Raw genomic sequence first — 19921 nt, forward strand, 5'->3', positions numbered from 1 at the left:
TAACAGTAAGTTTTATATCCCTTCTTTGCCTCTCTATTTGCCTTCTTTTCTCTAAGTATTAAATCATCATCATCAACGAGCACACACACATTAGTCTGGCATCGAGTTTGCTCAGCTTGATTGCAACTTGAGTTAAGGTTACTTATATGCAAACAGCACCATATCTACTTGATGGGTGGAATTACGTGAACCTAGCTAAAGGCATGGAACAAAGTAATGGGAGAATGGAAAGCTGCTGAAGTCATAAATCTCATACTGGCATTGATAACAGTTTTTTTAAACCAGGAAGGGAAGAAAGCCAAGATACTTTACAAGCCTAATTTCTTCTCTTTATTAACGGCATTCCCAAATTATGTAGATTATGCAAAGTGCAACATAATGCTCAGCACAAGGAATGAAGATACTTACGCTTTTCATTGTGCTGCAGTGTATGGAAAAGCGTTAAGGGCCTCTCACTGCATGAGGGTGGCTTTGAATCTGTACTCCTTTTTCGAGACAACAGCAGTTGAGAATTTGACTGTAGACTATCAGGCACTGTGTTAAATATCTATTATTTTTTGAACAAAGAAAAGAGAATTTGAAATAGTTAGAAACGTGACATGAGAAAGGGGCAACTTGTATTAAAACCTAAAGAACTGTGTGCAGAAGCGGTAACCCTAAAAAAATGGCTGTAACGAACAGTAAAATGATGTGATAAAAGAAAGAGAAAATGTTTTTTAGATTAACCATTCAACAATATTCATTACGTTTTTGCTATTTTTGAGGTAAGTCTAACACTAAACTCCTCTGAGATTATCTAGCTTTTGTGATTACGCAGACAATGTAATGACCTGCACACTAATTATCCTGGCAATCCATATCAGACTACAATTCAGCCAGTAGTTCTTAGAGGCAAAAAATTTCAATCTGCAACTTCTTTGCTGACACAGCTGATTCAAATGCTGCACGCAAATCTTCAAAGGGAAGTAAGTAAATTTATGATGAGAATATGCACTGATTTGTTGAAAAGGTACAAAGCTATTAATTAATAATCTCACTGGACTGACAATATTCTAAACCACTCTTCTTCTTTTCAATTAGCTTTAAAGATTAAATCACCTCTTGGGATTAAACAAAACTGGGAATTAAGCAAAACCTCTTCCTGGGAGGAAAAAAAGAGCCCTGATCTTTGTGAACCGTATCGAGGATTTACTGTACATTTGCATAATTTTAACCATGATGGATTTCTAAGTTTTTTCTTTGAGCTGAAACTACTTCTGATGCTTCCCAAAGTATCATTCCTTTGGATCTTTTTTCCCCCACAAACCGTATTCTAAAGGGAACCATGACAGCTTAAATAAAGCAGCTTAAGCTGGTACAAAATTATTCATTCCAATTAAACTGGTGATTCATTCAATGTCACACCCACATTATTTTTTCCTTAAGCAGGAGGGAAACTTTTTTTTCCACTATGTAATTTCTGTTATGAGTGGTCTGGGACTTCAGAATTTCCTCAGTGAAAGGATAGAGAAATCCAAACATTACATCTCTTAATCAGTAAAAATGTTCATGACGAGAACACGGACTGGCAGGCTCCAAGAGACAAGCCTATTACTTCTTGTCTCTTCCCAGTGTTCTGTGCAGCTGACAGCTGCTAAATATTCACTGGAATTAGAAAACATTTGTAAACAATCACTTTTTTAAAACACGGAACATGCACAATTCAAATATAAATTACCTTTTCATGGTTTTCTATTAAAATCTCAACCACAATATTTTGGAACTTGATATCCATAATTGCAGCAACAGTTTCTTCTTGTGGTCGCATTAATGTTGGTCCAAAAACAACTCCCAGATTTGCGACAGTCATAAGATTCTGTTCATGGTTTTTAGCAACACTGTAATGAAACAAATATAATAGATTTTCAACAGGCCCAGCAAATCTAAACACTAGCCCATTTTTAAAAATAAGTTTGGAACCTACAATGCTTTTTGAGTTTCTGCAGAGCCATACTCTACTATTTTGATTTTTAATAGCAAAGCCAATAAAAAGTCAATGTATGCTATTGATAACACTCCTATACAGGTCTATAAACCCATGTACAGTTCAAGGAATCCAAATTGCAAAGAAAATGGCCACTTGTTTCTATGTAGAGATCAAATTCAGAAGAACAAAGTGACCATCATTGGTTATAATAGTCTGCTTGAGATATGCTAAACTGACATCGACTACCCTGAAAAAATAAGCAGGATTCTGAATACATTGAAACTGAATAGGATGGATTTGTTGATAAATTCCATTCAAATTGGACCAATCACAAGTGTTTTGTGATCTGGAAAAAGGGTACTGGCTTGTATGTATTGAAGAAAATACACTGAATAATGTTCTGTTCAGTAGTCAGATCTATGGGCTGTTAACAATATTATTTATTTTGCTCAGACTAAGTGGTACCTGATGTTAATTTAATGCATGTCTCTCACTGAGGTCAGTTATTAGACAGATTTCCTTTGAATTCACTTGTAATCTACATCACACAAGCCAAGTGTTACAGCAAGAAAGAAATCTCAAATAAATATGGCTGTAGGATTTGAACAGAAGACAGGTAAGGTTGTATACTTTGGGATTTCTGTACCCTGAATTATATAATATATATAGTCTCAACTGAAGCCCAAATCCATCATTTCTGATTTTCCTACATGGTTCTAATGACTGAGGTGTAGGTCACAAAAGGAAACAGAGTCCACTGAAAAGAACAAGTGAGGCACACATGGCAGGCTTAGGAAAAACATGTACCTACTAGGAACTTACATTGTCAAGAAACTGAAGAAAGAACAACGCAGCCATATCGTTCAAGTTAATATCATGATAGAACTGAGAATTTTATGTATGACAGGAAAGAACGGGGATCTCTTTTACTGAAGATAAATAATATAAGGCAAAATATCAGTAAAAGCTACTTTGTTCACAAGAGACATATTTTGATTTCTCAGGCCATGCTCAGCTCCCGGGAGGGCCTACTATTAAAATGCATGTAGAACTATCAATGCACAACCAGCAATATAATACAGTACTCTCAAATATTTTAGGGAACTGGGGGAAGATACTCTCTTTTTAAATGCAAGATATTTTTGCTTCTTTTATGCAGCAGAGCATTCTTGCAACCTGAAACTGTAGAGTGATCCCAGGTCAAGTCTTTCTTCCAATTAACCCAAACTACATCATTTGATTATAAGCATTCTACAGACAGCATTTGACTTGAATCAAGTTCTCATTCTCTATCTGCAAAATTCTGTTTGGGGGTATTAAGTTATGTTTAGATAATATGTATACAGAAATGGCTGAAAGATTATTAATAACTATAATACATTTTGCATGATTTCATAGCCTTTTGCTCGCCAGGAAAATTATTGCAGCTAAGCAGACATTTCATAAATTCCAAACCCAAGAACAAGGTAAAAATATTTAAATACTTTACCAACATTAAAAGAAATATTTTCAGATTAACTCTTAGCATCAGTGGTGGGTATAACTACTATTGCTCCAGGCTGAACTTGTAAATAAATCATTTTTACTTGGTGAAAATGGGGAAAGGGGTGATTTTGCAATTCCAAAAGACAAATCTGAGAACTCCAATGAAGTTTTAAATGATTCATTCATGATTACTATGATTTCCTTTTTTATGATTTAAAAAATCAAATTGGCATATGTTTTAATAAAGATAAGATTTTACAAGCAATTCTTGTTCTACAAAAATATACATTAGATGTCTAGCACACGTTTGTATAGACACTACTTGTAAACATTTGATGTACTAAAACACTTAAACCAAACACTCAAAATAATCTTCATAACCATTAAATAAGATGAACTGAAAATTAAAAGGATTTTAATAGTGGAATAGGGGAAAATGGTACTATTAATTTTTCTCAGATGCTTTTAATTCTCTTGTTTGAGAAAATCAAAAGTAATATTTTCCACTATTATGAAATGCAAATTAAAAAACACAATTAATTCACTAAAACAGAAAAGTAGTCCAGGACCAACTGTATGGCTACCTGATCTACCATGGAAGTTGGAAGTTGTTCAAATTAATAGCTACCCTGAATATGTAGGCTTCAAATTTCAATAAAAAGTAATCAATTGACTTAGAAGAGTCCATAGGAGTACTTGCAGAAATCAGAGCATTTGCTCAGATACAATGCATAGAGTACAACCTCCACAATAAATGCAGAGCATAAATATATAAATGGTAAACATCCTGCCACTGCTATGAAGTGCTACTATGGAAACATGATATGAGATTCTATGTCATCATTAGTCAGTGCTACATGATATAATGATGCCCCTAGGAAAAAAACAAACACTTTCAGCAATTCTTAACATTTTTATAGCATCCTGAGAGCATAAAGCATACCTGTACTGGTAACTCAACCTATTTTAGAAAGTGTTTATTTTTTGACCAAAACGAATGCGTTCATACTATGACACACCTTCCAGAAACACATACGTTGTTCATAATTCTCCTTTTACTTTGACAGGTAGAATTCAGTCATCTTGGGAAAAACTTCTCAAGCTCCCCATTAGAGGAAGTGGTTTCCCACTACATCAATGAGTATTCAGTCATCCGTGTGTGTGTATACCAAAAAAAAAAAAAAAAATCACACAGAATAAAAAGCAGCTTTAATCCTTTACATCGTTATAGGCTGCTCTCTTCATACCAGCCATAAAAAACAATGCCAGGATATAATTGCTTTGAATCACTATTACATCTTTGGCCCAGGAACAGGGCACTTGTATGAAAGAAGCAGATGTCTTTCAGTGTACACTTTTCTAGGAAAACAGATGAGAACATGATATGTACAGGTAACAGGAATAGCACAAAACAAATACTAGCATTTATTCTTGTCATTACAGCAGTAGAGAACAGTACAGTATTTAATATAAGATGTACTAATATTCCACAGCAGAAAATGACATAGCAAAGAAAATGATCTGAAAGCCATTGGGGGCAATTAAGATTCATCGCTATAAATCCAATCTTTGTTCTGAAATCACTTTAGGGCATAAATGGCTATAAATAAGAAATATGCACATGAAAAATGCTGAAATATAAAACTGAATCTACATTTTATGAAACACTTTATGCATATATTAAGTTCAGAGACTTAATAAGGAATGCCTTTTTTTTAAAAAAATGTAAAATTTAATTTAAACTAACTCAATGGTTATTCAACTATGAACTTTCTGATAGGAGGGTATACACAAAATGAAATAGAAACTGACGCCTTAGCTGTAATACCATTTCAAAGTCAGGAAAAAAAACTTTTTTTACATAGTTTTGCACTTTTCCCTGACTGCCTTTCCCAAACAACCTTCAACTTTAATACTTAAATTATAAAGAAGCTTACATCTTAAGAGTATTGTCTTAAGAATGCAAGCGAAATGTTTCTGCTTGCTTAGTCCAATTATCTTCAACCATGAGTTTAAGGCCCTTTTGTGCAAGGACTCTGTCCCAGTTCTCTGTTCCTGTAAAGCCAAATGCCTTTGCCTAAAGTATTTGAAACCCCAGAAACAGTGGTATTTTCTCAGAACAATGAGCAACGTGGTGTCTAGTTGGAACTCTGTCTCACCATTGGCCCCAACTCATTTTAGCAGGTCTCTCAAGGGGAAAGATGGCTTGACAGCTTTGCAGCTCTCACCTCATAGGGCCAATGATTATTTTGTGATCAGGTTGGCAAAAGAGAGAGATAAGGCTGTATACTCTCACCTTATTTATTCAATCTATATGCTGAATATATATCAAGGGAAGCTGGACTGGAAGAAGATGAGTGTGGTTTTAAAATGGGAGGAAGAAACTTCAATAACTTGTGCTATGCTGATGAAACTACTCTGATAACTGAATATGCAGCAATCTCCAAGCTCTAGTAATAACAGTCAAAGAATACAGTGAAAAAATGTGATTAATTTAAATATAAAGAAGACTAAGGACAACAGGTACAACAACCAGCTGTAAAACTGACATTGAAGATACTGAAGTGGTAGATAGCTTCTGCCTTTTAGAATCTACCACCATCAGTAAAGGAACAAGCAGTCAAGAAATATGCCACAGTCTAGCACTTGGTAGAGCAGCCATGAAGGCCTTGGAAAAAAATATGCAAATGCTATGATGTGTCTATACCTACAAAGAGCAGAATAATACAAGCAATGGTATTCCCTATGATACTCTATGGAAGCGAAAGTTGGACTTGAAGAAGCAGGATAGGAAGACTATTGACACTTTTGAACTTTGGTGTTGGAGAAGACTCCTGAGAATACTGTGGACAGCCAAGAAAACAATAAATGAATCACTGAATAAATCAACCTAGAGTTCTTACTCGAGGCACAAATGACCAGGCTCAAATTATTCTACTTCAGACATATTATGCAAAGACTAGCTATCTGGAGAAGATTTTCAAGCTGGGAAATCTGGAAGGAAAGAAAAGAAGAGAATGACTAGCAGCAAGGTGGATGGACTCAGTTACAGTGGCGATGAGTGCACCACTGAAAGAACTGAAGGACCAGTTTTGGGACAGATTGTCATGGAGAAAATCTATCTATGTGGTTGCTACGGGTCAACACCGACTTGATGACCAGACCAATGCACACAACATAAATATGGCTTGGGGAGTGATGGAAGCTATTTTTTTCATTTACTATTTATGTGGAATTTTTGTACCTGTGGTAATTAAATTAAGTTCTTTGCTCCTGAATCTCATTCTGTTGAGTTTGACACAAGTGAAGACAACTGTGAATCATTTTTAAGTTGCATTAGTGTTATTGGGAAGTGGAAAAAGAAGTGGTATGACAAACCCCTACTTGGCTGGGAGGTTATATGACAAAAAAGGAGAACTAAAATCGAATGCGTTGATAAAATTGAGCCTACAACTAAAATCATCTCTGCATTTAGAGAAAGGGAGACAGCCCTAGCATTAGGTATAAATTATTTCTGCATAGCTGGTCTTCAGTTAGTAAAAGCAAAGAAAAATATAGAATAGAACAGAACAGAACAGAACAGAACAGAACGCCATTTACATTATGTTCTGAGTGACCGTCAACAAAATTTCACTATTATTACAGTCATCTGGTAGCAGCTACATTTTCTACAATATCCTGGAGGAACATGAAGCAATATACAGTATTTCCCAGTTTGCATTTGTTAGGAAATCATGCAAGTATAAAAGACTGAACACACCCCAGAATTCTGAAAGGTTTCCTCAGAGTGTTTTGAAATTGTTTACTTAAAGAAAAATGAAGGTGTTTGAGGTTCCAAATTTTATTGAAATAGCATTAATTGCAGGCTTGTGAACTAAGTTGCTGCGCATACTTCAGTAAAACAGAGCAAAAGAAAAGCTCAAAGCAAACAATTACTCTATTGTTAAGAAAAGGCTTTCCATCCCAAATTAAGGGGAAAAGAAGATAATCAATGCTTTATTCCTAGCATACAGCATGTCCTCCCTTTTTTGACACAGGTAAGAACTTTTGCACCATATCCCATTTTGATTGTCTGGTGCTTAGTGAAAGCAGGACTGTTAAGCCAGATGGATTTTTATATTCCAACAACTTCCTTCATCACCAGCTCAAATAAACAAATAGAGTTGCTCCTGAAAGGCTATTTCTTACCTTATAGCTTGTACCTGCCTGCGGACAGATGAACAACATTCATAGGAAGAATTGCTTATTAGATAAAAGTCCTTCCTTCACATTGCACAAAGGCAACAGTCAGAATGATGTGTTTGACCTGAAGGATGACTTGAAGGACGGAGCACATGCTTTTATCATTTCTCTCTAAAACTGAGATAGCTTCTCCAAAATGAGTTCTATTTCCACATATTTAAGAAGATATGTGCCAAATTTTAGTTGTGGACTGCTTTTCAAACAAAAGCAGGAGGCATACATAGTTTATGCAAATATCTACAATCCTCATATGTAACTTTAAAAAAAATCAGGATTTAAGCATAAAGACCACAGCGCAAGAAGTACATATTTTAGTCCCATTAATATCAGTAAAACTAGAAGAAAGGTGCTTTGAAGTGTTCAATATGATTCTTGGGGTATATGCAGACAGCTGTGTATTTCCTTTCAAATCTTACGGCATGCATGGTTGTGGAAATGGAATATGAAACCAACACACACACACACACACACACACACACACATACACACTATAGACTCTTGAATATATTTATTTTCCAGTAGACCATGCCCAGCATGTATGTTGGTAACTTTCCCAAAGTATACATAAAAGATGGCTGGTGTGGGTCTTCCGGGCTGTGTGGCCGTGTTCTTGAAGTTTTGTTTCCTAACGTTTCGCCAGCACCTGTGACCGGCATCTTCAGAGTGCAAGAGCACAGACAGGAGCAGTTCTCTCTGTGCCCAGGGTGATGTGACCAGGGTCACATCACCCTGGGCACAGAGAGAACTGCGCCTGTCTGTGCTCCTGTCCTCTGAAGATGCCGGTCACAGGTGCTGGCGAAACGTTAGGAAACAAAACTTCAAGAACACGGCCACACAGCCTGGAAGACCCACACCAGCCATCGTATGCCGGCTGTGAAAGCCTTCGACAATACATTATACATAAAAGAGCTCAAGAAAACAGAATTCTACAAGTTCTACAGTATATACCATTTAAATGAGTTTTCTTTTCTGAATGTAGGAAAATGCTGACACTGACTACACGAGACTCATGTACAGCTTAATACTGCAGAGAGATTATTGTATTTATGGAAGAAGAAAGAGGATGAAGAGAATTATCTATCCTAATTAAAGATTAATAAATATCCTTCTGTTCACCTCAAACCAGACTGAATATTGCATGAAGGCTTTGACAGTGTTTCATGTGAACGATCATAGACTATCCACTGCCATCACCAGGGAGTGGGGGGTGTATACAGGGGAGGCTTCAATAGAAAATATGCTTAACATTATACAAACAGAGATCTAAGTTAGGAAGATCTACATCTCTGCTCCTGGCAACTTAAGCAATGCTGTGGGCATCCTATCTCAGTGTCCGCAGGCTGTGAGGATCTGGATGGGGAACAACAGGCTTCAACTGAACCCTGGCAAGACTGAGTGGCTTTGGACTTTGAGCCCCTCTGGTGTTAGGGTTTTACCATCTTTGGTAGTGGGTCGCACTGCCTCATATAGACCCTGTGCACAATCTGGGGATCCTCCTGGACTCATAACGCCTGCTCAAAGAGTAGGTGGCAGTCGTGGCTAGGTGGGACTTCGCACAACTTCATATTGTGCACCATGGGGCTGCCCTTGAAGAATATCCAGAAACTCCAGCTGGTGCAAAATGCAGCGGGGCAAGCAGTTACGTGTGTTTCTAGTAGAACATATGTTACACCTCTGCTTCGTGAGCTGCATTGGGTACCAGTTTGTTTCTGGGTCCAATTCAATGTGTTGGTGTTGACCTTTAAAGCCCTTCACGGCATGGGGTCAGGCTATCTGAGGGACTACCTCTCCCTGATTTCATCTGCCCATCCTACCAGATCCAGCACAGAGGGCATTGTATGGGTTCTGTCGCCTAGGGAGCTACATCTAGCAGGCCCCAGGTGGTGGGCCTTTTCTGCTGTGGCGCCCACACCATGGAATCTTCTCCCTCCTGAGATGACATTGGCCTCATCGTTGTTGAGCTTCCAAAGATCTTTTAAGATCTGGTTAGGCCAACAGGCCTGGGGACCTCAGGGTGGGGGAATTAGTGAAGTTGCTCCCTTATTTTTAACATCCTTTTATTTTTTGTTCCATTTTGATTTTTATATTTTAATATATTTATAGTTTTTAGCTTTGTTGTGCATCATCCAGAGTTGCCTGTGGTGAGATGGGCAGCTATATAAATTGGTTTAATAAATAAATAAAAATAAGATGCACTACCCTGGAGCCAAAAAAAAGCCTGAAGCCATCTCTGCCTTCCCCTGCCCAAAACTAAATTCATGTCTTAGGGCAAGAGGAGGAGCTGTCATGATTTGTTTTCAGGGAGAAGCAAATTCACCAGACCATCATTGCTGGAAGTAGGGAGGTAGGAACTGATCTAGACTGCACCAGAAACTGTAAGAAACTGGAGTCCATCACACCAGAAATCCTTAAATGGGAAATATTAAATTTGAGCTTCCAGTGTTTACACTCTCAAAGTCTATATGTTCTAATGAACTGATCTTGTTTTATTTATTTTTTCATTTGTTAGATTTATTTCCCTCTTTTTCCCCAGAAGCAAAAAGCAGTTTACCTGGGGATCTCCCTTTATTTTATTGCCATAAGAACCATGTGGGATAGGTTAGGCTAAGAGAGAGTAATGAGACTTAAAGTCACCCATGAGTTTTCATGGCAAAAAATGAGTTCAACCCAGGTCCCCTAATCCTAATTCAACATTTTAGCCAGTACACTGCATTGGATCTGCATACCAACACCTCCTGTCTCAGTCTAACAGCCCAAAGAACAAGAAGTAGGAGGACTGTTAGGTGACTCCTTGCTCCTCAGGGAAGAAGTGATGCCAAGGGAAATAACACAGCCTTGGGGAAATGAGCACCTTCATTCCAGCACTGTGCTGCATACAGTGCAACTGCGCACTTGGTGTTTTCTAGGGTGCCACAATTAACTCTCTATTTTGCCTCAACATGGCCTATGGGCCTCTTGTCTTGATCAGGGCAAGATACTTCATCTCATAGGATCAGGACAAGTCTGCATTCATTTTGATCCTGCCTGCAAGTTATTCAGGGTGCTTCCCTGAAAACATTGCTGTACCTAGCAAAGTCCAGTTTTAGTGTCTGACTCGATTGGGATACTATTTTTCAGAAAGAAAAAACAGTGTTTTACAGTACATTTTGCTCTTTTAAGATTTCTTTCCCTCCTTAAACAGGATATAACTACTTTTATTAACTATTTGAGAAGATAAGAGACCATTATACTGATTTTTATTTTGACATAAATCACAAAGGACAAATCATGCAGAAAGCTTTTACAGGCAAGTCCATTTCCAATAGTTTTCAGGAATGTTATACTTTTAGCACTGACTCATAATTGCTGAAATTGGTACACTTGTTTTAAATCTCATACAATTCAGAATTAAACGGGCAATGTTAAGACAATTCAGAGAGCCTTCTCTGCCGTGGCCCCTGCCCTATGGAATGCTCTCCCCCCAGAGGTGAGGCAGGCCCCAACTCTCTTGTCCTTCTGGAAAGCAGTCAAGATCTGGCTCTGCCAACTGGCATGGGGCACAAAAAAAGGCAACCAACCCTCGGGGTGGCTAGCACCTTGAAGATGCTCCCCTATGTTAATATCTTACTGACCATCAACATCTTGGAAGATATTTTTTGTGTATGTGTTTGGTTTTTATTCTATTTTTACTGTATTTTATATCGTTGGATTGTATTTTAATATTTATTGCTGTTTTATTGTGAACCGCCCAGAGTCACTTTTTGTGAGATGGGTGGTATCTAAATTTGAAATATAAATAAATAAATAAATAAATAAATAAATAAATAAATAAATAAATAAAATTTGTGTACCTCTATAATAGTATATTATTCTTGCAATATGAAACATATTAAAAAAAAACAATCTGAAGAGCAGTTAAAGAATTTATGAAGTTAAAAAATTACAAGCAAGGATACTTTTCTCCAGAAAACCTTATGTCATAGTAGAAAACATATATAGATATATGGATATATACTTGTATAATGTCATGAACAATGAAAGGAAGATTCAGATAGAGAAATGGCAGGGAGTACATAAGGCCAGCACCTGAAAAACTGAAGATCCTCTGTAGTTATATTTGATAATAAAATACATAATCACATAATTTCTATGTGGACCTTCTAATGTACTAAGGGGTGTGTGTGTGCGCGCATGTGTATGTGTATGTGTGTGTCCAAGTCAGTGTTGACTCTTGGCGACTTCCTGGACAAATCCTGCAGTTTTCTTGGCAACATTTTTGGAAGTGGCTTGCCAGTTCCTTCTTCCTATGGCTGAGAGAGAGTGGCTCAAGGTCACCCAGCCAGCTTTGTGCTTAAGGTGGGACTAGAACTCATGGTCTCCCAGTTTCTGATGCCTTACCATTACATCAAACTGGCTCTCAATGTACTAAGTTACACAAAATCAAATCCAAATAGATTTTGGATTTCTCAGATATGCATCTTTGGTTCACCAAAAGGTCCTCCTTAGTTTATGAGAACTTACACCGATTTTTTAACGTGCCTCCCTATCCCTACTCTCCTAACGTGTTATCTTCCTTGGTTGAATATCTGAATATTAATGTACACAAAAAAGTACACAAAAAAGAAGCTTCTGAATTTTAATCAGCAAGTGGATTGATTCATAAAGTAATTCCTTCACACCAGCATATATTTACGCATGATTTATTTGATCAATAATCAGAACAATATTACAAAATTACTTAACAATAATATAGCATAATAAGCTAACAAGATTATAAAAAAGATTTAAAACCATATATAAAATTCTAATAGCACAACATGTATTTTCTGCTGGGAGAACTAGAAATTTCAGAGAAACTTAAGAGATTTGTTACTCTCTCTTATCCCTCAAGGTTCATTTGAACAAAACTAAAATCAGAAATATTAGCATTAAACTAATAGGTAAGGAGCTTCCTATAAGCTCTATATGATGCAGTGCTATATAATCTTTTGCTTTATGCTATTTTATGGGATAGTAGATTAAAAATACTATGCCACATGGTAAAATAGATATGCCTAACTTCACAAAATACATATAATTCTTTTCTGTGAACTATGCTCAAATATTTGCTCCAAATGCATTAACCATCCTTAACCCCCATTAGTCCATATAAACTAAATTATGTAATAAGGAGAAGGCTGAACACACACACACATCTATTTCCAATGAGGAATGCATTGGATACATCCAGGTTCTTCCAAGCAATTGTTTTTTGAAATAAAGACAAAATATTATACAATATTTGTGTGTGTGTGTGTGTGTGTGTGTGTATTCAACTTCAAGTATTTAAATAAACAGAATGAGAAACCATAAGTGAAATGAATTATTCCCTCAGAGCAGTAGAAACATAAAACGACAAGGGAGTATTCATTCCATTGAACACATATCACTTTGCAAGAGAGATGACAGGTACCAGGCCAATGGACAGCAACTAAAAGAAAATTAAATTAAGGAGGAACAATCTATGAAAATCTCCTCAGTGATCCATGTTGCTTTACAAGGCTAATAGATATAGTATGTTGCTAGAAAATTCTCAAGAAGTGCCTCATTGTTTGATGCTGAAATCTAAGTTGAAGGGAACCAACCAACTCTTCTAGAAATACTTTGCAAGTTTTAGCTGAGTTAGGAACAATGTTCGTTACATGTTATTTTATGGACAGAAATTGCAGAAGGGAATCAAAGGTGGCTGGGAGAGGATGGCAACAGAAATTAAAAATAGCATTAGATGTATAGTTAAGATGTTCTAAAAAAAAAAATAGTTGACGCCCCTCAGATAATCCAGACCCATTTCTTTTTCTTAGAGAAGAAAAATATACAAAAACAAAAGTCAGTGCAATGGCAGAATGGGGAGAAAAATAAAATATAGGCACTAAAAAAGCAGCTATTAAAATTAGGCAGACATCAATAAACATGAAAATACCAGAAAGAGAAAATATAGAATGGCTTGGTTACTTCAGCAAAATTTAAGGATGTGACATCCTGCTGAAGAATTTCTTAGGCATGTCACATAAACAGTTTAGCTTTAATTTAGGACCCAAAAGAAAATCTCCTCCTCAGTTTCTTTGGGCAAAAACAAAATAGCTTAAGAAACTCATGGCCGCTTGAATAGTTCACAAATGGAAGCCCGGCCACAGGATCTTGAGCCTTAAAATGCTTGGTCTTCAAATGGCAACCACAAGGGGTTTCTGTTAAACACAATCAACACTAGGCAAGCAGCTTGGTTACACAAACATTTCGGATCACTGACGCTATGCTGTTTCAACCACTGCCTTAGTTTAGCTTTGAAATAAACCAAAACCCACAGAAACTAGGGCAACTGAGAAAAATACTCCGTAAAAATGTCATGCCTCATGTACCAAACCAGAAACAAAGGAACGATTACATTTGAGGGAAAATTCTGAGCAACACAACAATTATGACAAATTATATTTGGGGGAAAAAAAACTCTTCCTTTCTTCCCTACCCCTTTTACAAATAATTATATGGAGTTGATAATATTCCTTCCAGCTAATTGACACACCAATTGAAATAACACTGAATATGCATCACTTTCATTATGTCTGCCCTGGTGAGCACATATGCCTAAATGTAGCAAGGTAACATAGCTATTCTGGGGGCATTTAGGGTAAAGCAGATACTACAGATGTGGGGAGTGGGACTAGCCTCAAGACCTTTTCTTTAATATTACACCACTATAATTCCATGGCTTTGCTTAACTCCAGACACCCTTCTACCTCATACTCATAAAGACTGAGTGGATAACTAAGGTACCAAACATAAGGAAACATAGCAAAAACATATACAGCTTCTGGATTTCTTTCCCATTCTGTTACCAGCAATGGCCAAAGAAAACATGTCGATTTTATTTTGTGTAACAATGTATGTGTTGTGTCTGTGTGTGTTTCTGCTTTCCCCTTATGTTATGTCTGTGAGTTGTGTGTATGTGCCCTGTGTGAGTTGTGTGTGGGAAGCAAAAGGCAGGCTACTTATACTCCTATGATCTGATCTGGCCCATTCTGTAACCTGACCTTTCTTTTGCTGATTGCTTCTCCACACCAAATTTGATTCCCTTCTATTCTGCTTCCAGAGAGTTATCCTGCTGATGATTATGTAAAGAAATTTACATAATTTCTTGCCAAATTTTTATTGGTTGAAAAGAGTAAAAAAAGAATACATTGGCATGCAGAGTCAATTTTACTGTTTCTCCAGCCATCATTAATATAAAAATACTGCACTTTGAAAAAAAAAATTACTTTCAAAATGTACATTTTCCTCATGCAACCCCAAAAGCACCCAACTTTGCCTTTGTGGAAGTGGAAAACCTTGTTCCCTGTCTTGTTTATGCAATTTTAATTTTTATATTTTATTTAATTTGATATTAATTTTTTTATTTTAATTAAATTAGACATACAAACGCACACACACCACAAAGCCCAAGAGTACAGTGGAAATTTCCAGGCGATACTGGATTTCGGAGAGTACCCTGGATCCAATGATCAGCAAATAGCAACATAAATAGTCATCTTAAGTGAACAACAGAGCTAACTTCTACAAATAGCAGGAATTGGTGGGAAACAACACATGGTAGAAATTGGATGACAAAGCTGCTTAATTAATGCACTGCTTGAAGTAATCTTAGTCCCAGTCTTAGAGATATGCAGACAGCCTATTTGTTTGCTTTACTTTCCAAAATTTAAAACAAAAACCAAAAAAACCAAACAGGCTTCTATCTCTGTCATCTTAAAGAAGGTGGCTCAGGTAAAACTGTCAAAAGACTTTTCATTTTCTTGGCTGCAAACCCAAAGGCAACCCCCATCAGAATCACATCTGCATCCATCCCATAATGTTATCTATTGCCACTGGGGCTGGATGGGCAAAGAAGAAGACCTGCAACGCCCACAGACTACACAAGAAAGTAAACGGAATAGCCCATCACAGAGGACTGTAGGACAACCAACGTTTCAATGACAGTAACTGTTTCACAGAACCAGCTAGAAGCATTCAAAATACAAACCTATAGTGAAAGGGAATGGAAAAATGCATCATTAATTTTTTTTTTACCCATAATGTTTTTACTCATGCGTTATTAGTTTTTTTTTTTCTTCACTTCATTTTCTGTCTCTTTATTCTAGTATAAATCCAAATAAATGAATGACACTGGAAGGTAGGTTGCAGGCTGGAAATGGCTCTAACAGCTTTATTTGAACAAAGGAATAAGGCATTTCTGTCCTGGGTTGTCATGTGTTAATAACTTTCTTAAACAGGAAACGAATCCCATAATATTCTGACATACACTAAAGTTAGTATTCAGAAATTAAAGCTATTCAAATTAATTACATCAACATACTTCAACATTTTGTATTTTTGGTCCAAGATAATTTACTTCTCTTATCAAACTATCTGTAATTCTTTGCAATGGGATAATTAACACCCCACTTAGTGACCTGATTTCATGCCAAAGGGACAGTGGATTTAGAAAATGATCTGAAGATAAATTTTATTCATTTTAGTCAACACTCTCCCCACGCTCTGGTCATGAGACATTCCAGAACTCCCACTTCAAGTATCCAAAGCTCAGTTCCCGGCATCTACTCAATGTGACAGTAACTTACTTCACAGAGCAGAAATACTTCTGTGATTTAGGAGAATACAAAGTTTTGTGATTCGCAAGAAACCATGTTACATCACTCACTCATGTACCATAACGCATGAGTTGGACTTTTCCCCACACCATACACTCATGGCCCTAACCCTAACCCACACCATACACTCATGTGAGAAAAATATATCTTTGGATGAATCTTTGGGTGAAAAAGACAAGTTTTTAGAGGCCTCAGATGAATGGGATCGCCTTAATAAGACTGAAACATAAAGGAATGTGGAAGCATCCTTGAAGCTGATGTGAACCAGGCTGGTTGTAAACTCCTTATCACAAACATTCCCATAGCAACCTGGGCATCTGCCCTGAGGGAATTTGGCTTCTTCCTGCCATTTGGCACCTTGAACTAATTTGTTTCTTTTTCGCTGTGACACTATTGTTTTACTAACAGATAACAGATAACAGAGGGTAACTTGAGAACTATTGCTTATTTAGGTATGCCTGCATCATCATATGAATATGTATGCATATACGTTCTTTTTCCTTTCCCTTTCTTGTAGAACTGTATAAATATCAGAGCATCCATTTTGCCTGTAGGGGAGTGCCTCCCACTAACTTCTGGTGGGGTCCCCCTCCAGTACGTACTGCTCAATAAACACTGCAGTGAAGCCTTGATTATTCTGCATTTGTGTCCTGGATTTTGATTCCACACTGTCATTAGGTAAGATCCATTACAGCAGATGATAAGGCAGCCTTTATCTATGAAAGTCAGGTTCAGGGAGCGGACAACCATAAATAATAAAACTGCTTTAAAATTAATGATTAAAAATTAACAAGAGTTAATATTCTAATATGGCTGCTCAAAATCCACTGGTTCAAAAATGGGATGTTTCAGAGAACTCTGCAATGTTGTATTGCCCCTCTTAGACTGTAGCAAGCCACTGCTTGGATGATGACATTCTGGAGACTATCTGGTGGTTTGTGGAAGTAAATCCTGTAAATTGAGGTGATTCCAGACAAATTGTTCTTGGTCTCTCCTATGAGGGAAAGTGGCCAGAACTTTCTCCTCCATACATTTTAGCCACTCATAATCGTGATATATACACATCACTATCCCCTTCTCTCACCCAAAAAAGACATGATCAAGGAGAGAATATAAATAAAGATTAATACTTTTTTTTTCCTTGAAAAAAAAAGTTCTGAAACTTATTTTTAGAAACAGGGAAAACATATCAATCCTCCCAAATTAAAGGAATTTAACATTTCCGTGGACAATGATTTCTATGATGTGATCAGGGAACAGGGGCTATGCTTTGGGCTCTAAATAGTTTTATTAAATTTTAAAGATAAGTACACTCCACATAGAAACATGCATACATATTTACTTCAATCAGGATCTCACTACGGCCAGACCTATTCTGTTAATCAAGCTGAACGATCATTTTAAACTCCTTTGCATGCCTTAGTTCTAAAACACTTCCTATCTTTATTTCACAAGCTCACACACTCAAATTACATACAAGTCATTTATTTATAATAACTGTGAATGATTAGAGCCAGTTCAAAGCAAAACAGACTTAGTTGGCAAAAACACTGCCATCAGCCAGGCTGCCTAAACAACAAAAATCTGTCTTTTCCAATAGGTATGATTACTAAGATTTCATTTGTCCTCATAAATATTGACTTCTGATACAGAGAGGGGGGTGGCAAGTCACATAACCGACACATGGTTGCTTAATCATTCCAGATGTTTTCCCTTTTAAATGCTAAGCAGAAAAGTGTTTTGGCAGTTACAGTAGGGGAAGGCATTTCTATTTCTCTGAGTCATGTAGATCTGTTTGGCCACTATAACCCACATGTCTACCATTCCTATGACAAAATGTTCATAACTGTAAAAATAAATTATAAATATGACTGTAGATTAAGATAGGGGGGTTGGAGTGCTGATTTACAAAATATGCTTTTGTAAAAGTAAATGTTGTTGCTGTTGTTCTTAATATTTTTATTCCATTTTTTAGTACATAAACTGATAGGACAATGCCAATTGGATCATCCCATTACATTAAGAAATCCACCACAACTGCCATGTGATCTGAAATTAAACTCAATTACAAAGGATGTACGGTATAGTGTCCAATTGCACTGAAAATGCTGTGCAAGGAATACATGATGCAGTGCCATACAATTTTCAATGTATTTTCTAACATTTTGAGAATGGACTTGGGAATATGCCTAAATTATGGTACTACTTATAGTTCTATCAAATTCTTCCGTTGTCAAAGTAAACCAAAGCAGATATTCATTCATTCATTCATTCATTCATTCATTCATTCATTCATTCATTCATTCAATGTATATCCCACCTTTCCTCCAGGAACTTTAAACAAGTTCTCCATTTTTTTCCCCACAATAGCAAGCCCGTGAAAAATGCTAGGCTCAAAATTACTCAGTTTCCATGGCTGAGGATGAATTTCAGCCTGAATCTCCCCAGTCCTAGTTCAAGATTTTAACCAGTAAATACAGTGTGAATATATATCTCTGACATTTTGTGAGCATAGGCAAAATCACCTGAGGGGGAGAGGACAAATAACAAAACCAACCAAATGACAATGTATGACACAAGCTCTGCCCCTTTTTCGGTGTCACATACATGTCCGTATAGAGTGGAGCTTGTGTCACAAGGTTGCAATCCTTCTTTCATTGTTCTGAAAGAAACATCAAATTCTGTGGAAGCCTCTGAGTGAAACAACTGGATTGGGACTCTGTCACAGGGGAAGTGGGATTTAAAATCCTTCTTCCTCACAATTCTTCTATGAAGTTAAATCACCCAAAGCGGCTATTAATTAGGGAAGGAGGAATCCAAAAAGCACAATTTTCCATGATGGATAATAGCACCTTAGGGGAGCAAAATATATAGAATTATTCATAGAGGAAAAAAGATAGGCACTTTTGATCTAAGTTCAGCATCCTTCATATCAAGTTTGATTTTGCTTCAGAAAGCATGAGACCTCCTTATGGCTTTCCTTTCCTTTCCTTTCCTTTCCTTTCCTTTCCTTTCCTTTCCTTTCCTTTCCTTTCCTTTCCTTTCCTTTCCTTTCCTTTCCTTTCCTTTCCTTTCCTTTCCTACCAGAAGAGTAGGATTGTACAGTGGTAAAGATAAATCAAGTCAAAAGTCAAGCTCAACTTTGGGTTCCCACATCTTGGCAGCAATAAGGGTATGGATTGCCACTGCCTTCTTCTGGATTTTCCCCCAAATTCCTAATCTACAGTAATGCTAAACAGACTCAATATTGTTTAGATATCAAGCCAAACCAAGCCAAGGCTAGCCAGGTGCTATTACATGAATGTCTCACACACACACACACACACACATACACATGTTTGTGCTTTATAAAGTTATTACATCCAGTCTGAACAGCTAAACTGAGTTTTTATCCATCCATCCATCCATCCATCCATCCATCCATCCATCCATCCATCCATCTTTCCATATAATTTATATTCTGCTTTTCTTCTAGGACATCAATACAGCACAAGTCACATTTATTCCTCCAATTTTTTGTCTACAGCAGTCCTGTGAGGTATAAATCCTGTATCTAATTTCCATTATT

At 36.9% G+C, this 19921-nt stretch overlaps 1 protein-coding gene across 6 annotated transcripts in view; it reads right to left on the reverse strand.

Moving 5' to 3' along the window:
• ARHGAP26 (Rho GTPase activating protein 26) overlaps window positions 1-19921 on the reverse strand; it is a 264334-nt gene that overhangs the window by 71506 nt on the left and 172907 nt on the right. For all 6 annotated transcript variants that reach the window (XM_088133702.1, XM_088133700.1, XM_088133699.1 and 3 more), the window contains exons 18-19: window positions 1718-1877; window positions 409-547 (exon numbers count right to left, since the gene is read on the reverse strand). In XM_088133702.1, coding sequence (XP_087989828.1) covers window positions 409-547; window positions 1718-1877 — 299 coding nt within the window. The remainder of the gene's footprint in view (window positions 1-408; window positions 548-1717; window positions 1878-19921) is intronic.

The sequence above is a fragment of the Python bivittatus genome, unplaced genomic scaffold (genome assembly GCF_059951505.1).
Source record: "Python bivittatus isolate LINGU-HERP-01145 unplaced genomic scaffold, Pbiv_v1 ctg000080_np1212, whole genome shotgun sequence".
Taxonomy (NCBI): domain Eukaryota; kingdom Metazoa; phylum Chordata; class Lepidosauria; order Squamata; family Pythonidae; genus Python; species Python bivittatus.